Source organism: Penicillium angulare (assembly GCF_028827245.1).
Source record: "Penicillium angulare strain IBT 27051 chromosome Unknown utg000011l_segment0_segment0, whole genome shotgun sequence".
NCBI classification, from domain to species: domain Eukaryota; kingdom Fungi; phylum Ascomycota; class Eurotiomycetes; order Eurotiales; family Aspergillaceae; genus Penicillium; species Penicillium angulare.
The window spans coordinates 33,306-56,125 of record NW_026623170.1 but is presented as its reverse complement, the minus strand read 5'-3'; the positions used below and the strand labels follow the sequence as shown (position 1 = coordinate 56,125).

The window sequence follows — 22,820 nt, the reverse complement described above, 5'->3', positions numbered from 1 at the left end:
GGGCTATCCGTGTCATTGACTGGCACACGGGAGATTAAAATTGCATCCTTGTATGTACGCTGTGGTATAAAAGACAAACCCCGTATGAAATATTTGAATGCTTGTACAGAGACCGAGAAAGTCTATTCACACCAATCACACGCCTGAGTTCGGATGTATCACTCCAGGTGGTATCGGCGATCCCTGATCGCCATGACCCTTTCCCTTCCTTTTACTGCGGGGAATCAGGGGTATCCATATACATTAGGCTATGAAACTGCGCTTGCATAGTTGTGTTTTCCAGATGCCGGGGGATTTGTAGGGTTGACTGATCCGGCTTAATCGCTCGTGGGGGATAAAATACGGATCTCCGCGATGCTAGTCTAAGCTTAGATATAATGAAAGTCCTGGGACTTTCTTTTGTTCTCCCGGTTTAATTCAGTTTCTGGTATCATGAAGATCTGTATATTTTTTTCGTTGCTTACGATTGTTTCGGCTGCGGCTCGAAATGTCCCACCGGATGGGGCCATTGTTGTAGCCAAGTCTGGTGGTGACTATGACACGGTATTGCCCATCAATTTCTGATATGGGATCCACAGCTTCGGTTTACTCATTATTGTCGCTAGATTGGAAAAGCGATGATGGCTTTGGATTCAGGTCGTACAATCAACCAAACCATATTCATCAAGGCAGGGGTCTATGACGAGCAAGTGGAAATTCCCACGCTGCGAGGACGACTCACAATTCTTGGGGAGACGTGGAAGTGAGATTATCCAATGGCTATAGTGATGTTTTGTGATCGAAAATTAACCTGGACAGTACATCTTCTTACTCGGAAAATCGGGTCACCGTCACTCACAACATTAGCGCAGGTAATGGGGATGGTGATGAAACAGGTATCTGCATGATTGTCATCCACTTGGAAAAGACATTGATATTAATTGCAACTTGAATTAGCTACAATACGAAATGCTGCTGCCGCCTCTAGGATCTACAATATCAATGTAGCCAATACCTATGGGCCAGGTTATCAGGGTCTTGCTCTAAGCGCCACGGGCACCCAGCAAGGATATTACGGTTGCCAATTCCAGGGTCACAATCGTAGGTCAAGATTCGTTGTTGCTGTGACAATTTGCATCATTTCTCATCGTCATTCCAGGAACTATACGTACGCAGGTTGGTGGTACGGTGTTATTTGCCAGAGGTTTGATCTCGGGCACCACGTAAGTGCAGTGATAAAAGGATCTTCAGCTCATTCACTTACGGCTCCAGGGATATCATTTTCGGAGATTATGCGCGAGTGTGGCTTGACCACGTTGATATCAAGGTTCGTCAAGTTTCTCAAAAGGAATATGTTACTGCCAACTGCCGCGGTTCGCCCGATGATCCATCGTACTTTGTGATCAATAACTCGACTATTGAGGTGTCTCAAAATTGGATGAGAGCACGCTCAGCCTTCCTCGGTATGTCTTAATCCCTATCTGAGAGACGCCTTCGGGCGAATGAAAAAAACATGCTCTGACGCGTATATTATCAAGGTCGGCCGGAAGGCTCTTACGCTCGGGTTGTGTTCCAAAACACCTATATGAGCAACATTGTCAATGCAGCTGGTTGGGCCCCGTGGTCTTCGGCTTTGCCCAATACAGCGCATGTTATGTTTGGTGAGTATGGGAATACTGGCCCTGGCAGTCAAGGCACGCGAGCAAGCTTTGCGACAGCATTGGAGTCGCCAGTAGCCATTGCCGATCTTTTGGATGATGATTATGAGTCGTGGGTAGATGTGGGGTATTTGAAGATCTGAGCTCAAGCGCAATCTGGATTCAATTTATAGTGGATCCTTTTGATTGTCCTGCTTTTGCTTAAATGTACATGATAGAAAGTCGAATTGCACCACGATAAGCCTGGTCGCGCGATCTTACGTAATCCTTATCAGCACCGCCTTTCGGCAGTTCCAGATCGCGTACAACTGCTTCCTATTCTTTCATGAATTTATTTTTTACTATAAACCTCCACAATGCCCGCCGATACTACACTCGCTGCGGCTGTTGATCTCGATGATGAGCCATATGACTCTGCCGAAGATGAAGATTTTCAACTAGAGGGCGCACAAGATGATTCTGACCTGACCTCTGGCGACGAGGAGGAGGCCGAGCCCGCGAAGAAGAAGCGGAAATCCAATAAGAAAGCCGAAATTCCCCAGGAAGAAGACCTTGACTCCGGCGATGAAGCTACTATTCGAAAAGCTCGCGAAAAGCGAGAGAAGAAGCGAAAAGGAAAGAAGTCGAAGGGCAAACAAGCGGATGATGATGATGATATGGAGTGGGATGATGAGGAAGGGGGCACGGGGGGATTCGTGCGAACGCGTGCTATGAAGCAACATATGTAGGTTGTTTTGATTTTTTACGATGTTGTTGCTTCTATTAATCTCTCATTCTGACCAATCTCCTCTGAAACAGACAGGAAGAGCAAGAGCGAAAACCTTTGGCCAAAATCGACGGTGCGACGGTTGACGTGAATGCTCTGTGGGAGCAGATGAACACGCCTCAAAACGAGCTGGGAATCCGGCAAGACGAGATTAAAGATGGCAGTGAACCGGCTCCAGAACCCGACCGACCGGCTGAAAATGCGGACGCGAAGGGCCATGCTACCCAAGAACCGGAGAATGACTCGCATAATGCCCACGATCAGATGATCAAAATCAAGCGCACCTACAAGTTCGCCGGCGAAATGATCACTGAGGAGAAGACTGTGCTTAAGAACTCGGCAGAGGCTAAGGCCTTCTTATCTAGTGGGGAGAACGTGGAGTTCGCGGAGGTGGAGGATGCCGATGCAAACCGCGACTTGCGTCGCCCGCTGCGCAAGATTTCACGATTCGACCCCAATCCAACTGGAACGATCAAGAAAAGCTGGGAGAGGCAGCCTCTGGAGGCTGGTGGGGATGCTGCTGGACCTAAGATCAATACTGTGGAGAAGTCCCGTCTCGACTGGGCACAATATGTGGATCAGGCTGGAATCCAAGACGAACTGCGGGTTGCCAGCAAGGCTAAAGAGGGTTATATGGGCCGTATGGACTTCTTGGATCGTATGGGAGCCAAACGAGATGAAGAGGCACGCCAAGCCCGCCTCAAGGGTATGTGAAGGCTTATCTCTTCTTCTGGTCTGTCGTTCTCTATCTGCGACCTGAGAAAGAACAAAATCACCGCCACTCTCTTTCTGGCTTGGCACTCCATTAGCCAGGCTCGCTTTATCGCCTCCTAGAGAGACATGCATTTCAGGGTCGTATCGTAGGAGCCATGTGCCCGAGCCGCCTCTGATACTTCGTCTAGAAGAATTGGGGCCTGTGTGGGTGCATTCTTCTTTGAGCAAACTGGAAGCCGATCCCGATCCTAACGGGGCATTCATGGTTGCGCATCTGCGCCTTGGTTTTCGGTCGGTGCATTCCTTCTGATCCCGCGTCTTTCTAACTTGATTAGGAGAGTCTGCCCCATTGCCGATCGACAGCAGTGATCCTTATGGATCTGATGTGCCGAATCAATGCACAAGACTAGGTGGTTATACATGTCTCCTCTGCAAGGTCAAGTCTTGTCTGGACCCTTATTCATCATAAGACATCATCGTTTCAAAGTTGTCATTTTATCACATTCGCTCTAGCCTTGTGGCAGACAACAATGTACTTTATGTAATTTTATCAACTACCAGAACACAGTCAATCAAGATACCCCATTTCCACGGCATGCAATTTCACTATTCTATATACACCGTTCCTTGGATAAGATCATATATGTACGTTATTCATCCAATGATAAATCCAGAAATCCAACGAGTGTCTTGGAAATCTCCCACTTAACTGCTGCTCTTGGGCAAGTACTTGATGCCGCTGCTGGGGCAGCTTGTCTTGGAAACTAGAATTCTGTCAGTCCTGGTCCAAAACAGGATATTTTAATCACTTACGAGTATCAGTTGCCTTGTATTGGCCATCAATGGCATTGCCAGCCACGTTGAAGAAGTACCACACCTCGCTCAGCGAGTCGGAATCACAGCCAAGGTAAGGTGTTGCGTTTCCGTGGATCTTAGCCAGGGCTGACTGGATATCGCTGAGCTCGTAGGTCTTAGAGTCATCAGGGGTGATACCAGCAGATTCAAGAGCCTGTTAGAGCACATCGTTAAATTCTGTACTTTCAAGGTATGTAAAGAGGAGAAGAAAAAAACATAATCATGTACCTTGTATGTGTCCAGGGTCTTGAAGAGGTCCACGACCTTCTGGAAGAAGTCACCAACTTCTTCCTGGGGCGAGTAGTCGCTGTAGCAGCTTGGTTTGATAGTGTTGATGCAAGTACCATGCTTGCCCCATTCGTGCTCCCAGAAACTCTCGGCACTACCAGAGTTACTGACCCAGTACTTATCCATGTATGTCACCAAATCGGAACGGTCTTGAGACTTCAGGATCTCAGTGATGTTGGTGTATTCGCGCGAGGAGTCGCAGCTGGACTGATAGGTACCATCGCAGTTGTCAGGCCTGTGCGAAGGATAATTAGTTCACTTGTTCAGTATTCTAGATATGATTTATCTAATGTAGTAGCCAGTGTACACATACCACAGACCGTGGATGGTCCACGAATCATCCGGGCCAGTGGCAGGGTCAGTATCCCAGAACTGAGTCTGCAGAAGAGCACCACCGGGGTAGTTGAAGCAGCAGGTTGGTGACTTGGATGAGCTCTGGCAGCTGAAAGTGCCATTGTTGGAGCAGGTCTTCAGTTGAGCCACGGCACCAGTGGCAATAGCAGCCATGGTAAGCATCTGTGAGATCGCCATATTGAAAGAGTGATTCAATTGAATGTTCTTTGACTATTGCAAAATCCCTAGTCTCTTTCTCTTTTCATTTATTAAGGGGGAGAGCGACTGCCGGCATTTATGTACTGTGCAGTATGCAGGACATAGCGAAACACAGGACATTGCCAGGGACACAAGTGTCGATCAACCGATAAGAGCACATGCTTCGATAAAGGCACTCTGATTCGTGATTGCAGTGCATCGGGTATCGCCGTGCCACTTAGCAAACTTCTTCTTGTAAGTACATAAGTCCTCCCGCGAGCGGGGAGAGACACGGGGCCAAGTCGTTTCAACCAATAATCTCACTTTTCTCGTCAGGGACTGCTCCATCTCAAACTTACCGTCGGACATCCCTTGAGCTAATCAATTCGATGTTGCATCTCCCGACTTCTCCTGCGGATCTCCGGTGCTGATTGAATCCTCGTGAGATGAGTCCCCGCTGCCGATCGGCTGTGCTCTAGCGAACCAGATCCCGTAGATCAAGTTGTGCCCTGAGGGATCGACATTTTAGTGTCCTTTTTTGGGCGCGATTCCTTCACGATTAGCCTCATAGGGTATTGCTCCGGGAAACTGGACCCTTGACCCTTGGCCCTGCGATCGTCACCTCTTCGCTCATTTTCGGTTTCTTTACGAAGTACGTGCAGGGAATGGTCTAAACTGGCGAATCTGCCGTGGTGTTCTCATAAATGCGAAATCTTAAGAAAGGAAAAAAGAAGAAGAAGAATGTGTGTGATCAACTTCGATGATGGAAGAAAACTAGCTACCTACAGAAGGAAGATTCGGAGTGCTAAATGAGATGTGCCTTACTAGACACCTCTTCAGCAGAAACCCTGGAAGCAGAACGTTTACCAGTACTATAAATACTCTACAGATATATGTAATAAAGGTGACGGTAACTGTCTGTTTCCAGCGCTTGCTCACTCGAATTATCGCTTAATGACCAGAGTTTGCCATATGTCCTACGAACACGTTTTCTACAGTCTCCTGTTATTAATCGTAGATACATATATTCTTTGACGAATGTTAAGGAGGGAAATTTGGTCGCTGTCTCTGGCTCTATGCTCTGGATTAGTTCAGTCCCAGAACTATTATTTATTAACTACAGCCTGACACAAGCGCCATGGCCTATCGGCCGTGAAGTCACATAAGAAGCTGAGAAGGCGCTAATAGCCTATCAAATTCTCAATGTCTATTCGGGGATTGTGTGTCTATCTCAGAGGTAAGTTCCTAGGAGCAATCCCTTTTGCTGGCATAGCCCAGGTAAGCGCGGCCCTTAATTGGCTACCACAACTTGCAGTGGAATAAATCTGAGGTTCAGGGGGTGGATTTTCGATCTCAGCTATAGCCATTTGCAGCTCGAGCAGCTGCTGATTCTTTGATTTCATCTCCCCTTTAGTGTTGGGAACCTGACAAGGACGATGAACAAACAGTTATAAAACGCCAGGGATATCCCTCATTCACGACTTTTTAGATATATCTTTCTATTACCTATATCCTCGCGGACGTGGCTCGGCAGCTCCCCGATTAAATTACTTCAATCTCCTGTCGCTATGGTGACGCTAAATTATCAAAAATTTTGGCAACCGACCTCAGAACTTTCCAAAGATTGCTCAGATAATGGTCCTGAAAATGAAATATCTGGGATATCGGAGTAATCCCTCACTTTTGTGGAAAGATGAGAGAAAAATGGTTACCTATGGAAACGCAGACCACATGACGGAAATGTGGCGGAGGATTTTGGTACGTATCATTATCTATGCATTTGATTTCACTTGATTTGATCTAATAGAGCTATAGTTTCACAAAATGGCCAATCTACGCAATATGCTTAACCAGAAGCACATGCTTGCGATATACATATCAACCGTTGATATCTACCCTGATCATCCCGATTACCCAGAGGAGGTCGCACTTTTTTCTTCCTCACGAGCTAGCAGCAGCCCTTCCGTGACTAGTGTAGATAGGCCTGGTATATTAAGGATCTTTGATGTATTTCAAGATGATCCAACTGAGCCAGAACGCGAGTATATACACCTACATGCACGGCCTATTTGAAGAAGCAGAAAGCGAGCCTTGGCGGAATCGTATTCTCCCCGGAAACGAACTTAGACCCTCTATCCTACCGCTGTAAATACGAATATGTCTTCGAGAAGATGAGGCAGTCTGAACGATGGAGTTCTATCCCAGAATAAGAACGGCTATCTATATGGACTCACCAGTATTGTAAACTCAATACGAGACCTGAAATATTTCTATCGTTTGGCTAGCGCAGAAGCACATTTTTTAGATGATTTGACCGACGGAGGGATTTGGGACGAAAATCTCGCTGTGATTCGGAGTATAATCAAAGATCTCCAGCACTTATACGGTATTATTGCTACAAGAAATATGGTAATCGATGGGCCTAATGCAGACGTATCGGATATAAAGCGATATTCAGGGACCACGAGAATTAAGTAGATAGCGGAAGATAACCGTCAACTATTAGAACTGAGAGACTCCAAAAATCTTATATGGAGTCGTATCGCAACCTACTTTCCAGGGAGGTCTGAGAGTGTGATCTAGTAATATTATGCGTTATTACACTCCGGAAAGAGCGATAGATCTTTAAGTAAAGAAAATAATCCGAACAACTCTTATTAAATTCCTAAGTCCTTATTAAAACCTTACAAAAGCCAAAGGTTGAGTCGATCCTATCAAACCGGGAAGAAAGAAAGCACTATCAAACAACATCGAAGATATTCTACTCGTTCGGCGAGAGATTCTTTAACTAAAAGCTAAAAACCTTAATTGCTGTTGATCCCCGACTTTGTATTGATGAATCTTGACTGCTCCGGGGGCTGTTCGCTATAAAGTCGGTCCCCCACAGGCAACTTCCCTCTCAATTAATATAGTCTCTGCAGGCCTCTCTCCTTCCTCGTGGAACGTATGGCAATTTCCTTCATACAAAGCGCAAAGTATATTGTTTTATAGCCTACCAAACCGGATCTTCCATTCTATTACAACAAAAAACTGTGTACTCCTACACTCTTACGATTTTTCCCGAACAATTATCTAAGATATAATAGTACAACCCAGGGCTACCGATTTCTGATTTTGGTAGACTGCTGACTATAATAAATATAACCAGCTGTAAACACTAGATAGAATTCTCCTACAATCTTAAGCGAAAAAGGGAATTTGGATAGCCTCGAGACTTTTGTGGCGCCATCGGCAAATGCTGATTCGGTCACTGAATGGTTGCTTTGCTCCACTCCTTTTTTGAACGCTCCACGACTAGAAATAAATAATTGTCTTGCTTTTATTGGCTTCCTTGGCATAATCTGGCAAGGTTTTCATATGATACAACCTTGGGAGTGCCGCATGAAGACAGGAACATTAAGTCTCTACTCCGGAGTACTCCGTCAATGGTCCTAATTTGAATGCGAACATGCCAGGATAATATGGGAATGATGCCAAGGAACTAACGGTAATTTATGCTGGAGACACTAGATTGACCAGGGTCCAGTACAAGTAGGGTATTGTAAGGGGGCCGGAAAGTTTGATATAAACCTGCTCACAGCCCTGAGGACTATAAAGCGGTTTTTTCAAGGTTCCGATAAGGCTGGACTTTTCTCCGTCCTCAACTCCCCTCTAAACCACCGCAACATCCAAAGTCGACCCATCATGTCGCTATTTCGAAAGCCGATGAAGCAATACAACTGGCTTCCAGATTACATGCAAAACATCTATCAATGGCTCCATTACTGTGAGCCTACCTGGGGCTACACCATCTACCGGACGACCTACACTCCCCAATCCAATGCCGCTTTCCCGCGTATGGTCGACCTCACTACTAAGTACATGAAGAACGCATTCTACAAGGATTACGAAATTTCCCTTCGCGAAAGATCCAGGGCAAATGAGTTCAACATCACTCCCTGGGATGAAATCTGGCCCAATTACCAGCCACGGGTAATTGAAAATACTTCCCGGTTCGACGGAGCATCGATAGACCAGCTCCGCGAGCATTTCAGGGCCGATGCAATTGAGCGTAATGTGTTCGATGTTTTCCCTGGCTATCGCATGTTTATTGTCATTGACGAAGAAAGCTTTCAAACCTTACAAAACGCTCCCTTTCCAGAGAACTCGAAATACGAAGAGAGGAGACATCATTATGTAAAACTCGTCGAGGCGTTGGAGGTAGATCCATCTGAGGATTTCCAAGGGTGGATGAAGTGCTCCCTGCCCTCGTTGTGGGAGGTTTGGTCGGATATGCAGGACACGGCTTATATGAAGGACACTTCTTCGATGATACCCGACGATACTGATGTTTTGTGAATTCTTTATGTCATGTGGGATTGAATACTACAGTGATTAGACCCAAGATTCAATAGCTGCATATTGTCGGCTCTGCGACCGAATTTGTTTATTGCATTGAACTGCCTAGTCAATCAACGATCCAAGACACGGTTGACGTAATGTCAAAAAAGTCACCATCGTCATCCTCTATGTCTTCTTTAGCAGCATGAATTATTGTGTCGTCAAAGCTCATTGCCCTAGAGCATTCAAACATGATTGAAGAGACATCTTGTATGAACTATATACATGTATCTATCAATTCACACGGTTGCTCAGCTTCAATCCAGATCATCCATGTCAATCTTCATATCCGTCGCATCCGCCTTCAACTTATCCAGAGTCTCGATAGTAGTTGTGACATCGGATCCCGTCCTCACTGCCCACAGCCGTCTCATGTCAGCTATATGGCTAAGGGCCCAATTGGTATTCGTTGTTCCAATATGCCGAAGCCGGTCTTGGAACCATTGATCCCACCAATCCTGGACATAGACTGCCTCGTTTCCATCGGCGACCCACTGCTGGTCTACTAGGCTCCACTCCCTGCGGATTTCATTTGAGGTGTCAACCATAGGAGGACGTACTCGAGGATCATTCAGATTATTCATGACAGTGATGACAGATCTGATGCTTTGTAGGGCTTCATTCGGATTATCGGCCCCCATCGCAGTGTCAAATTGGGTCCACTGTTCTCCACTGCCGTTGAGTATCAATTCAATATTGTTGGACGTTGGATCGATACTCCACGGCGGGTGAGGAACAGTGGACGCAATCTAAAGATCTTTAGGATGAAAGATGAGAAATACGAGAAACACAAGGAAGACAATATTGAAAGAAAGATAATAAATTGCAAAGAATGTGGGAGGGACGTTAAATAAGGGGGAGGATGAAGGAGTGGTCATAACTTACAGGGGTATGGTGACAAGGTAGGAAGCAAATGTGATTGGTGTTTTTTTGCTTGTTGTGCCCATCATTTTTAGTATGTTCCCTGATTGGGTGTTGTAGCCAGCTCGTATGTAGGGTACCGTCCACGGAGATCACTAGTCTGATCGGTCGAAATGACCAGACTACGATGCGTCTCGTTGTAAGACAGTCTCTACATTTTACGGTGAAGGCGCATCTGTTTGAAAAAAAAATCTTGAAATAAAGCCGAAATAGTGGGCATAATAACACGAAAGGAAAAGGAAAAGAGACATCGCAATTAAGACATCAGGGGCACGCGTTCCTCTGCGCTTACTTGTCTCATGCCTGGGAGTTCCCGGTTGACTTTGATTCGCCAGAGAGCTGCTGTGGCGATTAAAAAGAACACACTTGCCTGCAGGAACGGTAGACCCAGCCAGAATCCACCAAAATGCATTCCGATTCGGAACAGGTAAGCGAACAGGGGACCGGCAACGAAGGTCCCCATTGATTGGGAGATCGCAATGGCTGAATACAATGTGCCGACGTGGTCGGGCATCACGAGCAACGTGGCCAGGCTGCGGGTGTTGATCGCGAAAGCAGAGCCCAGTGACGCAATGGTCAATCCGCCAATTAAAATTTCAGGGTTGGGAGCCAGCCCAACTACTAGGAAGCCGATAATGCATAGTATTCCTGTACCCTGGCTGAAGAGGAGGTCTCGGCGTTTGCCGTGGAGGTTGAAGTATTTGCCCACCATCCAGGTTAGGACAGGCATCATTACTAGGAAACTGAAAAGACAGACACTTCCACGGAGTGAGATTAAAAGACTGGCCTATGTGAAGATTAGTTGTCAGGCTCGGGCAGGGTAAGGGTTGGACTGCACTAGGCAGGTCATTTATTGCGTACCTTTGCGAGGCTCCAATTAAATCTCTTAGACGCGTATTGTAGGAGGATATTTGTGCTTTGTCTACTGATCATGGCGACAAATGCAATGAGAATCATCCACATAGTATTGCTTTCCTTCCACATGAATTGTGTCGCTTCTTTGAATTCATGAATGTGGCGTGCAAAAAGCTGGGATGTTGACATTTTAATGGAAGGCTCATTCAGCTCTACTGATGTATCGCTTCTTCTTCTTTGAGCATCAGCCTTCTTTGCTTGAGCGTCTTCAAGCGTTTCCGGGAGAAATAGAATTGCAAGGCATCCGATCAACAGTATGATAAACCCCAGTATATAGGGGATCCAAGGATCATATGTCATTAGGTATGCACTGGTTGGAGAGGCCAGAATATCGGCAACAAGCGCCCATGACATGAGACTGAAAAGCGCCGTCGACCTACGAGCTCAGTTAGAGTTTGCGTGGTAAAGTAAATCGCTGGTAGGTTTCATATTTCGTACATCTCTTCTTCGGGGAAAATATCTGCAACCGTCACACAAGCGACCGATGCCATTACTTGATCGCCTCCGCCGATGATTTTCCATATTGAACTTAACCAGACTAGGCGCAGGGGCAACACAGCTGACCATATGCCTAGACGATAGTTAGAGATCAGTCCGAGACTTCCATTTGAAACGATGGTTCAGCTCACAAACTAGTCGGGTCCAGAGTTCAGCTAGAATGAGCCCGGTAATTCCAAAGTATATAACCGATTTGCGGCCCCAGTGGTCTGATAGGACTCCATAGGGAATGGAAAGAAAAATGGCTGTGAGAGACCCCGCCTAGTTAGCATCAAGAAGACAGAGCACCAACCCCTGAGTCTGTAGGATTTGGGAAACTGCATACTCGGCAAGACATCCAATCCATCTTTGTAGCCCAGGATCAGCGCGAGTTCGCCTTGCACTGTCTCCGATTTGCACGGATTTACCGCATCGGATGCGATGTGGGTCGTGTTCAGTGGGCCACTAAGTTCGGAGTATTTTTGGCAGATAATTTGTTCAAAGATCGCAGTCTGAGGAGCCACAGAGAGATTTGATCCAAAATCGGCAGCTAAGATGAAGATGGCGCTCACAAGCAGAACAATGAATCTTTTCCGGCTTTTCCGGTTTTTCGAAGTTGTAGTGTTGTGAATACTGGCGTTCTCAGACAATAGCGGGCGCGCCTCACTGTCTTCGAGCGCATCCATTTTGTCTTGCAGTGATGGTGGGGTGATTGATGGGTTGAAGATGGTGAAATGAGAAATCAATCATGAGGGGAAAGGAAAGGAAATTCGTCTCTCTTTCAGCGACCTTTCCAAGGCTGGAATGCTGGCACCTCCTATGTCACGTCAACGAAGCACCTGGGCACCCTTGAACGCGCCTTAGCCCGATCAGCCGTTTTCTTATCAACCACAGACCGTTAGATTGCATTGGATCCATCGCGTGCTACGATGTGATTCCATCCAATACCAACCTTGCACATTCTCCACTTCGAACCGTTCAATTAACCCGTCTGGTACCGTTCGGCCATTTTCCCCGCCAGCTTTGGGCGAGTGGCCCCCGCTATGACCCGATCGTGTTTGCCCAGACTCAACGGTGGTTTCGGAGATCGTTTAGCTGAACTCCGAGGGTCGCGCAACCAGTGTTTCAGGTTTTGGCGAACTTGATACGGTGAAGAGGGGGACAACTGGCATGCATGAAGACATGTGGACCCTCTTGTGATCGTTGAGGGGAGTTGTCATTTGGTTGGAGAGAAACAACAATGTCGAGCCAAGCATCATCGTTAAAAGGCGTTTTCATGATCGCCATACCAAATATTTCATAGGCTCTGGCTTTTTATAGAATAAATCGCAGCCTTGCCATTTTCCAACTCCGATCGGGGGGGGGGGGAGGAGATAAAGAGCGATCGAGCCCCTTATTAGTGGGCGGGGCTGCATCAATCACGTTTCCCGGTTTTTTACATGCAGACAAGCTGGGTAATCCCCGCCAACTTCAAGTTCAGGTCCACAACTATTACATTCGTCTTTTGATAAAATATAGATCTAATTCGGCTTTTTCTATATAAGGAATCAAAGTTAAATATATTAAACCATAAATTATAGATATATGTAAGCCTCTTATTCAAGTTCTTGGAAGGTTTGATGCTCAGCTCCACGGCTGCAGCCGTGGACCTTATGTCTATCATGATCACCAGGGCTGTCGCATGATGTCAGTGCCTGAACCTTCGAGTTACTTAGGTACTACTAGTAGCAAATGTCCAGGTGACAACCTCAAGTGTAAATAATATATGCACGATTATAAGTATTAGTGACCTCGAGCCCCCAAACAGGTTAACCCTCTCCCACATGGCTTATTCAAAAAATAGCAGGCCGTGAACCACAAAATTCCTCGTACAATCTTACATTTATTGGATAACTGATATTACCCTCAGTAAGACACGATGGCGGCCATTGCGCTTTATACTTGGGTCTGATTTACATGACTTGTGAATAAAGACCAAAGCTCTCCAAAGGATAAATTGGGCCCATATTTCAATCAACAGTAATTGCCGCCTAGCATATCCCCCACTTGGTCTATATGGAATCCGTTGAGGGTATCACACCGAAATTCTGATTCCCGTGGGCCTCAAAATAGTGACCTTGCGTAATTTTCTGAGTACCTGCACCGAACAGGTTATATTGATGACTGTTAGCCCCGTACTGGCTAGCAGGTGTAGACCGGCCGGCCAGATCGGACTCGGCTAGTGAGGATGAGACTTGCACCAGTTCTTCGCGAGCCTTTGACAACGGCTCGATCTGTCTCTGCATCTCCCCCAGAAACACCCTGTCTGCGACCAATGTTCCCAGATCTTCCAATAAACCGACCATCAACATCTCGACGCGCTGCCTTCCCTGTCTCATCATTATTTCTCGATACACAGAAAAATCGTATTCACATTTTGAGTATTCGCCAATGTTTTCCACGATCTCTAGCAGCTTCGTCGCCTTGTCGTGGAAGCTATATAGGACAATCTCTGGTACCCGGGCATCTTCGGCAGACCTCACTTTCTTCGCTGGGCTCTTTGCTTCTTGCAAAAATTTTTCAACCAGAGGGAGCCATTGTTGGGTTTCCTGGAAGGCTTCTGGCAGGCTAGGGAGGTTTTCGATAGAACCGAATGCCCCCATTATGTTTTTCTGTGACCTCAATGAGACTGACAATCTGGCCAAGGAGATGGAGTACATGAGAACAATATGCAGGATAAGCTATCACTATGTCTACCAGAAACTACCACGCTTGCGAGGGACAAGGATCCGATGGTGCAATATTCAGTGATACTGCAACAAAGCAAGATATTGGGGTAGAGTCTGGGTTTTGCGGATAATTAACACTATCCAGGTGGCACAAGGAGAATAACTCCGCACTAGCCGTAAGCCCTTGGCAGGTTCATCATCACAACATGCCCATGGCTACCCAAGACAGGTGCCTGTGTCGTTCGTAATCAAGAATTAGTTATTCAGTATATCTTGACAGTTTCTAACTATGAGTACATTCTTGCTTTTGTCTTTAACCAGGCAGGTCAGATTGATTACCAGGTTTGAGCAACAGGAATCCTGTCAACTTGCGCCATCGACCCTGATACTCAGGTAGACTTTGGTACTATAGAACATCCCGGCGTTTTGGCACATCATCAGCATATACTTTCACTGAGAATTGACCCGGCCATTGGGGGTTACACCTCTGGTAACACTCTAGCTTACACTGAAACATACCCTCTTCCTCACGAACCTTCCCTCAATCCCCATGGGAATGGTTATATCTCAAACACCCAGATTGTCGAGAAGTCTGGCGATCTTGATATTGAGACGCAAGCCGGTCGGACTTTCTCGATACAAAATCCTAACATCCTGAACCGCGTCGATGGTAAACCGTTTTCATACAAGATCAATGCCCCACCCATGCAGAAGTTGCTGGCTTCGCCAGATAGTTATCATTTCAAACGGGCAGAATTTGCCGACCATGAAATTTACGTGACAAAGTATAAGGAGGACGAACTTTTCTCTGGCGTCAAATTCACTAATCAAAGTCGGGGTAGACACGGCATCAAGAGATAGGCAGGACGCAAAGACGATATTGTGAATAAAGATATTATCCTTTGGGTCCAACTCGGATTGAATCATATTCCACGAGTTGAAGACTTTCCAGTCATGTAAGGATGCAGATAACCTTGTTACTTTATACTAGCTTAAGATTGCTGATAAATCCAGGCCTGTGGAGATAATCACCGTATCTCTCAAGCCAGTCAATTTCTCCTCTCGGAATCCTGCTATCGATGCACCGCCTTCTTTGCAAGATAATAATCAGTCTGTGCAGTTAGGGGGTTGTTGCACTAGCCGGCTTTGAGGATCCAGCTTGCTAGCTATAACTTTAATATTGTCAACTTGTTGGATCATGATTTCGCCTGTCTTATACTGTATAGTATCCAGTAGAATGTTTGTGAGTAAAGTCTTTGGGTTGCTGCCATGTCCCTTACTGTATTCAAATATGCCCTATCCTATCCCATGGTACTGACGGCATTGGGGCCCAGATCGGACTTTTTGTATAGGAGAAAAATGTATCCACTACTCCTAGCCCTATGGTTTCTTTAGATCCCAGCCCTTTGGACTTCCTATCTGAAAATCAAGTTCAAAATTTCAGAAGTTCTAAGTTGGCTATTGTCAATAATGCCGGTCATTCAATGTTCCCGTCAAATCCCTGTACGGTTTGTGTGACCAATTGTTTCTGGTTGTGATACAAGCTCGTATTAAGCGCCGCTCATTCCCCTTTAATCTGTTGTTTGCGCAATTTATTTCACTGCTTGTTCAGGGTTTTCCACTTATCTCTCAGTTAGTTATACAGCAGCTTATCCTCTATTAGAGGGGACAAGTTGGTCAATCAGAGATCAGATTTGAATTAGATTTGGCTCTCTTTAAAACTTTTTCTTTCCCCTATAACAATCTTAAGGTTTACAGATACCTTGGCTTGTATAAGATCAGAAATTCTGATAATTTAAATAGTCCTTGCTTTATATCTCTCTAGATTATACTCTGCTTATTGTAGGGGGAGCCTTCGGCGTCCGCCCTACTATCTGAATTACGGCCCGAGGTTTCTTCCGGAGTAGACCCCTTAAGAGGCCTTCATTATTGTAGCTAGACATCTATCATCGAACACACAATCGAGTACATTCATTCGACGTTTCTCTGCTACGTACGGTCCTCGCCGCCCTCCTGGCATAGTCTGGTGGTGGTGCGCTGCTCCGTGTCGTACCGCCTACTATAGGCTGCCTCGAGCGTTCCCCTCTTCACTATATATTATACAATTCCACAAAAATATCCTTGTATCAGATAATACTCAAGGCCAGAAGAACTATTACAATAAGATTAAGTACATAGTTTTTCACACTGCCCTTGGTATATTGTTTGTTTGTTTTTTGTCCACGATGAGCAGTCCATGAGCCTAATGGCCAATTTGGTGCGGAATCACCTATCCTCAAGCCCGTATATCCCAAAGCATCTTCCATAAGTTTCCTGATAAGGGCTTCCAATAGAACTATTGGATCTTCAGGACGAGCTTTCGTGAACCTCTAGCTAGCTTCAATCCCATCCAGAATTTGACACCTAACAGTAGAGTTTATATTCTCGTATTTCCATTCTATCTAGCTTTGTGAAAGTATAATTCCATAGGTGGGCCGGGCCACATTGTAAAATAAACTAAATTTAAACAATTATCAAAACAGAAGATAAAAAAGCCGAAATGGCCCTTAAGATGCCGCCTCCACAGTACTGTTCCGATTCGAAGTCAGTCTCACAGTGATGCAGTCAGTGGCTGCAGCCACTCCGTACTTCTCACGTTCCTCACGGTAGTCTCGTTGCCAGGATGTCGGTGCAAAGTTTTGGAATTGTCGATCTAGGGCAATACCTTTTCGATCCACTAGGTAATAGGTTGCGAAAAGCCGAAGACCCTGATTTGGAAACTTGCACACGGTAGGAAGCCAGAACTCGTCTCGCTCGTCATGTATGCTGCGCTTCAAAGAGATGCCATAAATCTCGATGCCGTCATTTTGAAGGACTGTAAATGATCTATTCCAATCAAGATTGATTAACGTAAATCACCGGAAGGTGTTGCGGATGTGCCAATCAAAACCATTGCGACTTACGCTGCTCGTACGTTCCTGCTCATGTTTTGAGCGGGAGACACTCCCATCTCCACCATCTTTGAATGCTTGTCAAGCATTGCAGCATCAAACCAGATAAGGCGGCCAAATACATCATAGTTGAATATCTTTTTGTCAACTTCCATACTGCCCCAGGGTGCACTAATGTCATATCCAGGCTTGTTCTCGACCAAGTAAATCCGACCATCTTTTCCGGAGACGAGGGTTGAGTTTTGACTAGCATCCTGAATCAAATGGAAACCATTGGTCTTCGGCAACTTTATCAACTTATTGCCACTTTCTGCATCCTTTGCAATTTCCTGATCCTCATGAATGATCGGGCCGGGCTTGTCAAGGCTGATAGTTTTGTTAGTAGCAAGTTTCTGTTCACCACCGAACGTATCGGCAACCTGATTGAAAAGAGCGCCTGGTTCCACCTGTGTGGGGTCCCACCCTTTGGTTCTGTGCAAATGTTAGTTCTTTTTTTCGGTCTCAATAGAGGGACAAGAGGCACTGACGAAATACAGCCAAGGCCAGTCTCATAGAATGTAGTTCCGAGGTCCTTAAATTCATATTCCCAAATTCCCAAAGCTGAGCTATACACGCGATTCTTGGCTCCAACGCGGAACTCGACTCCATTATCACACTTGTGGCCCTCGCCCGACGAGAGCCCTGCAGTGAAGAAGAGAGAAGGAGCGGTATATACCCCAATAGATTTCTTCCAGGTGCCCCCAAGAACATCTAGAGCGACCTCAACTCCAACTGGGATTGAAAGGTCCGCGGTTGCAACTATGTTCCCCTTTTTCAATTCAAAAATAGGTTCTAGGGATGGTTTGAATCCCGAAGCTTTGTTATTCGCAGGGGTAGCCGCGTCCAGAACAACCTCTCCTTCCGAAACAGAGAATCTTGCGCCGGCCCTAAACTCTCCATGGGCATCAACGTAAATGCTAGCGGCCGAGTTAATGACAACTTGGGGACCAATAGTGATGATCTTTGGGATTTTGATGGCAGCAAAGGGCAAACTACCAATTTCCTTTTCAATTGTCGTTTTGAGGCCTTTGGCTCCTTTTTTGGCGCTCTCCTGAATTGCCTTGGCATCTACAGTGACACCATATATAGCATCGAAGACAAATGGCTCGTGGTTGATGAAGGACACCTTTGCCTTGGAAATGCCCTTGTCGATGCTGAACGCCAGTTCACCCTCGAAGCTGAAATTAGCCTTGGCTCCACAGCTTTCACATTCGACTGCCACAGCTGCGCCCGTTTTAGAGAGGACCAAGCCCTTGTCTGTTCCCCCCAGTGTGCTGCCAATATCTGTTCCAATCTTCCCACCGCCAACTCGATGATCAAAAGCGATGTCTGCATCGTAACTTTGGTTGAAGGGGACCCCGAAAGGAACCATCAATAGATTCACGGTCACAGCAGCAAGCTTTATCACAACCACTACAGTAACCTTGACTAGTTCAACAGAAGTCCTGACCACTTGGTCAACGACCTATCAGATTTATTTGATTAGCGAGCTTCCAAGCAGAGTTTGCGGAGCCCGGCCACGGGTTATTTAATACCTTGATGAGAGATTGTATTCCTTCCACAATCCAAGAAAACAGGCCTCGCTTAGAGAGCCCATTATCTTCATCGGAGATAAAGTCAAGACCTGTCTCGTATTGATCCGGGACATCCGTATTGATTGAATCAGTCCCGAAGAAAAGCTTGACTGCTTTCGCTTCCTTTGTGAGATCGGCCTTGTGCGGCCTGCTGAGATTATTGGAAAGATCGGAAAATAACGGCATTTCCATTGCGGGGTGCGCCTGGTCTACTTTAACATGGCCTTTCACTGGTGTACGTTTGGCATGCGGGCTTTGGTATGTCCCCCAGTTCAACTTCCCGTCCCGAATCTCGTCCTTTTCATCAGAGAGCTCAGCATTCACTGTCACACAATCATCGTGGAAGATTGGATGGGAGGCGACGAAGATAGACCGATATTCTCCTGTTCGATGACCACAACCAATATGATAGGTGATCACATTGAATGATTCCGAGTCACTGTACTCTTTCCAAGATTTTTCCACAGTTTCAAGTGATTCAGGAGACTTGAAGCACACTTCAATATATCCATCATCACAATTGACTTCTTTGACATGATTGGAATGTTCTAGGACAATGGTGGGACGGGAGAAGTTGGCTTGCAACTGACCGTGCTTTGCACCGTGTAGAGCCGCTTGGAAGAATTAGTATCACGATAAAACATCCAAATTGAAGATATACTTACGCCGGTGTCCTTCTTGGCTGAAGTATAAGTCCTTGGTGCCATGGGGTATTAGGTGACCAATATCGCTGGCATTATGCTCTGGATGGAGCGCGGGGTACATGTTGACCCCATCATAGGAAAATGAGGGGGGAATCTGCAGAAGACCTTCATGTGCTGAGTGTCGACCACTGAAAGCAGATACAGTAACGAACCAGGCCAAAAGGGCCACGGCTTCCGTGACTCTCATTATCGGTAAAATGGCCAAGGTTCAGGATTTAAGGAACGACGAACAATAGCTGGCGGAAGTTGCACCCTTTTAATATATCTCCTTTCTCAAGAAAGTTCTCAAGAAAGGGGTATAAGATTGAGCGTGGAATATGCGAGACACTCCCAATCGGCATGTCCGAGACCTGAAATCGCAAGGATCTTCTCTGAATTTCTTGTCTGCTGTTCCAATATCCATGCGGGACTTGAAGATCCCACATACCAATAGTTAGTTAACTATTCCTTGCCAATGCCCTAGCTACTCCAAAAATCAGGCCCGAGACCCGCCAGGCATAATTACATTTTCTCTGTTTTTCTTTTTAATAGTAAGTAATCAGATATTGTAGCAGGCCTGAAACCCAATACTGCGGACCATTTTGCCTTTACGAGCTAGATTTTGACAGGTCTACATGGCAACAAGTCCTCTTCCAAGTACGATCTGGCCTTGGCTAGGATGGAAACCCAGGATGTTAGGATAGAACATTTCTGTCATTAGAGGGTTAGGAGGGGATGGTAGACTAATGCTAATCCTTCGGTGGCTGGCTGAATACCTTCAGCCCTAGGATTAACTAGGCTATGGTGATTGAAGATCTATCACAAGGTGATCTTCAGTGGGGCGATAAAATCATTAGTAGAATCCTGTCGGATAGAAGATCTCGGATCTGCACAGATTAGAGAACCCCTATTATACCCTAGTTGCGGTTCCCGGTTCTGATTGGCCTGCTGGGCGTGTCCCCGGGCTGGGATAGGGTAGACCGCGGCATTTCCCGTGGGAGTGAATAATTTGTCCCATTTCCTATAACTATGTTACGGACCCACAGGGGGCGGTCGAAAATTAGGCATGGAGAGCCAACTGTTTCTGCAAGGTCCAAATTGGCCCAAGATTGTGTGCATCCTGGGAAAGAAACAATCCTATAATAAGATGTAATTGTCACACGCTTTGACCCCTCGGGTGTGCTGACTAAGCCTACGTCTTGGTCAGCCACCCTTTTTGTCAAACCCCGGTTCTAACGTGAACCACGGTCGGCCGAGCGGCCCCATCAAAATTCAAAAAACTATCAATTTTCAATAACTATTAAAACAACAAAAACAATAAAATATTGACTATTTAACACGTGTAGGGCATTTATTATAAGTATGGCCTTTAATTCCACATCCAGAACATATTATCTACCGACGTATTGTAAGTATAGAAGGTAAAGCTAGCTTAGCTTCTGTTTCTGTAGGCATCTCTAGTAAAGATATATCTTTGTATTTAGTCTTATCTACAACTACAATATTATCTTTACTACCTTCTAAACCTCTAAATAAGCCTTTTTTATCAATAAATTGATGTTTAATAGCCTTCTTTTTTAGTTGTTTTTTGTTAGTAGCTTCCAATTAGCTACAACGATCTTGGAGAAAAAGATAGTAATAGACAATTTTAATAGTTATATTATATATCTTCTTAATCTTTTGTTTAACCGGTGAAGATATAATTAAAGATAATGTGTAATGGTTACTAAGTTGTTAGGCTAGAGACCTATAACTAGGTAAGATTATCGGATAGTAGAGACCAAATAGGACAGTTGATACATAGACTGATTCTTGTTGAATAAGAATTGTAGCTATTGTTTATATATTTTTATATTACTAGGGCTTAGGGCTATTATATATAAATAGATATATTAAGATAGATTTATCTATAAAGTAGCTATAAATTATATCTAAGTTGTATCTAAGAGGATTTAGGAATCCTATAATAATTTATCCTTCCCTTTTAATAATAGTTAACTTAATTATCTATATAGCTTATATTTAATTAGATAATCTATATAAAGTAGTATTGTATTGAATAAAGCTTCTAGGACTAATACTATTTTAGATATCTTTATATATAGATATAAATAAAGTATATAAGAGGCTAAAGCAGAATTTATATTTAATTAAGCTAGGCTATATACTATATATAAAAAGCTTAAAGAGAGAATTACTAAGTAGGTATTCTATATATTAGGTTATTATAATTATATATACTATATAATCTTATACTAAATATTAATCTATAATAGTATTCTTCTTTAGGGTAGTCCTTCTTATATATATTATAGTTATATTTAGTTATCTTTAGACCTATAATAGAGTCGAAATAGGGTTAAATTATCTTTTAAAGGTATCTAATATAAAGTAATCTTAAATATTACTAAGACTTTATTAGGTCTATTCTATCTAATCTATCTATTTTACTAGGGTTTTATTATAATATCCTTAATTAATTTTCTTATATTTTATATTTATTATCTCTTCTACTTTATATTTAAGTTTTTTATTAATTAGTATTGATAAGAAATATAAATTATCTATAATCTATAATAGAAATAGATCTAAAGTAATAGATCTAATTAGCTTTATATAGAATATTAGATAAATATTAGTAGATATCTCTAATTATATTATATAAGATATAGAGATATCTAAAACTTAATATTAAATATATAGCTAATTTAGCTTCTTTAATTATTATTATATATATATATTCTATAAATTTAACTATATCTAGTTATCTTTTTTATAGACTAGTATAACCTATTATTATTTATTTAATTACTCTTCCTATAGAGTTTATATAAAAGTAATTATAACTTAGGCCTAATTAGTAGTTTCTTATAATTAATTTATAAATATTTTATCTATAATTCCTAATTATATATAGGTTTTATAGGGTTCCTTTATCTTTTTTATTTTAATAGGATTAATATAGTAATTATATATAAAGAAGAAGAGGGATAATCCTATTATATTAGTATTATAATTATTAATTACTATAATAATAATAGGGAGTAATATATCCTAATTACTCTATATATAGATTATAAATATATATAAGATCTATTTAACTTCTTGGTTTATATACTTTATAGTACTATTAGATTATAGATATAATGTAGTAAATAGTATAAAGGGAGAGACTATGATTATAGGTTATATAGTATTTACTGAATAGTATTATAATTACTACTTCCAGCATTATAAACGTCTATATTAGCCTAAGGCCTCTTATTTAGTCTTATAGAGCTTCCTATCTATAGGGGCCTATATAAAGTATTAACCCCCCTCAGCTATAAGCTTTCTTTCTTTTTAACTTTCTATTAGTTTGATAGTTAATATTATCTTATCATTACATTACCTTTTTTCAGT

At 43.9% G+C, this 22,820-nt stretch overlaps 10 protein-coding genes across 10 annotated transcripts; 5 read left to right on the top strand and 5 right to left on the bottom strand.

Annotated features, from left to right (window-relative positions):
• Positions 1–617: 617 nt before the first annotated feature.
• Positions 618–1,780, top strand: N7478_012205 (pectin methylesterase; the record flags this gene model as incomplete). The annotated part of the gene is made up of 6 exons (XM_056928419.1): positions 618–742; positions 799–875; positions 937–1,080; positions 1,139–1,202; positions 1,252–1,442; positions 1,518–1,780. The coding sequence occupies 6 exons, from the start codon at positions 618–620 to the stop codon at positions 1,778–1,780; spliced, it is 864 nt and encodes a 287-aa protein (XP_056772977.1).
• Positions 1,781–1,993: 213 nt separating this feature from the next.
• Positions 1,994–3,117, top strand: swc5 (putative Swr1p complex component (Swc5); the record flags this gene model as incomplete). Its single annotated transcript, XM_056928418.1, has 2 exons — positions 1,994–2,361; positions 2,436–3,117. 2 exons carry the CDS (start codon positions 1,994–1,996, stop codon positions 3,115–3,117), a joined length of 1,050 nt encoding a protein of 349 aa, XP_056772976.1.
• A 705-nt stretch (positions 3,118–3,822) lies between these two features.
• Positions 3,823–4,791, bottom strand: N7478_012203 (T2 family ribonuclease; the record flags this gene model as incomplete). The annotated part of the gene is made up of 4 exons (XM_056928417.1): positions 3,823–3,881; positions 3,931–4,126; positions 4,201–4,495; positions 4,574–4,791. The coding sequence occupies 4 exons, from the start codon at positions 4,789–4,791 to the stop codon at positions 3,823–3,825; spliced, it is 768 nt and encodes a 255-aa protein (XP_056772975.1).
• A 1,704-nt stretch (positions 4,792–6,495) lies between these two features.
• On the top strand, positions 6,496–6,864 carry N7478_012202 (uncharacterized protein; the record flags this gene model as incomplete). Its single annotated transcript, XM_056928416.1, has 2 exons — positions 6,496–6,549; positions 6,607–6,864. 2 exons carry the CDS (start codon positions 6,496–6,498, stop codon positions 6,862–6,864), a joined length of 312 nt encoding a protein of 103 aa, XP_056772974.1.
• Positions 6,865–8,475: 1,611 nt separating this feature from the next.
• Positions 8,476–9,129, top strand: N7478_012201 (uncharacterized protein; the record flags this gene model as incomplete). Its single annotated transcript, XM_056928415.1, has 1 exon — positions 8,476–9,129. One exon carries the CDS (start codon positions 8,476–8,478, stop codon positions 9,127–9,129), a length of 654 nt encoding a protein of 217 aa, XP_056772973.1.
• A 299-nt stretch (positions 9,130–9,428) lies between these two features.
• On the bottom strand, positions 9,429–9,812 carry N7478_012200 (uncharacterized protein; the record flags this gene model as incomplete). The annotated part of the gene is made up of 1 exon (XM_056928414.1): positions 9,429–9,812. One exon carries the CDS (start codon positions 9,810–9,812, stop codon positions 9,429–9,431), a length of 384 nt encoding a protein of 127 aa, XP_056772972.1.
• A 536-nt stretch (positions 9,813–10,348) lies between these two features.
• Positions 10,349–12,170, bottom strand: N7478_012199 (uncharacterized protein; the record flags this gene model as incomplete). The annotated part of the gene is made up of 4 exons (XM_056928413.1): positions 10,349–10,879; positions 10,954–11,383; positions 11,446–11,578; positions 11,831–12,170. The coding sequence occupies 4 exons, from the start codon at positions 12,168–12,170 to the stop codon at positions 10,349–10,351; spliced, it is 1,434 nt and encodes a 477-aa protein (XP_056772971.1).
• A 1,365-nt stretch (positions 12,171–13,535) lies between these two features.
• On the bottom strand, positions 13,536–14,126 carry N7478_012198 (uncharacterized protein; the record flags this gene model as incomplete). The annotated part of the gene is made up of 1 exon (XM_056928412.1): positions 13,536–14,126. One exon carries the CDS (start codon positions 14,124–14,126, stop codon positions 13,536–13,538), a length of 591 nt encoding a protein of 196 aa, XP_056772970.1.
• Positions 14,127–14,398: 272 nt separating this feature from the next.
• On the top strand, positions 14,399–15,053 carry N7478_012197 (uncharacterized protein; the record flags this gene model as incomplete). Its single annotated transcript, XM_056928411.1, has 2 exons — positions 14,399–14,421; positions 14,651–15,053. 2 exons carry the CDS (start codon positions 14,399–14,401, stop codon positions 15,051–15,053), a joined length of 426 nt encoding a protein of 141 aa, XP_056772969.1.
• A 1,685-nt stretch (positions 15,054–16,738) lies between these two features.
• N7478_012196 (uncharacterized protein) lies at positions 16,739–19,626 on the bottom strand (the record flags this gene model as incomplete). Its single annotated transcript, XM_056928410.1, has 5 exons — positions 16,739–17,057; positions 17,135–17,593; positions 17,650–18,626; positions 18,697–19,349; positions 19,401–19,626. 5 exons carry the CDS (start codon positions 19,624–19,626, stop codon positions 16,739–16,741), a joined length of 2,634 nt encoding a protein of 877 aa, XP_056772968.1.
• Between the last annotated feature and the right edge of the window lie 3,194 nt (positions 19,627–22,820).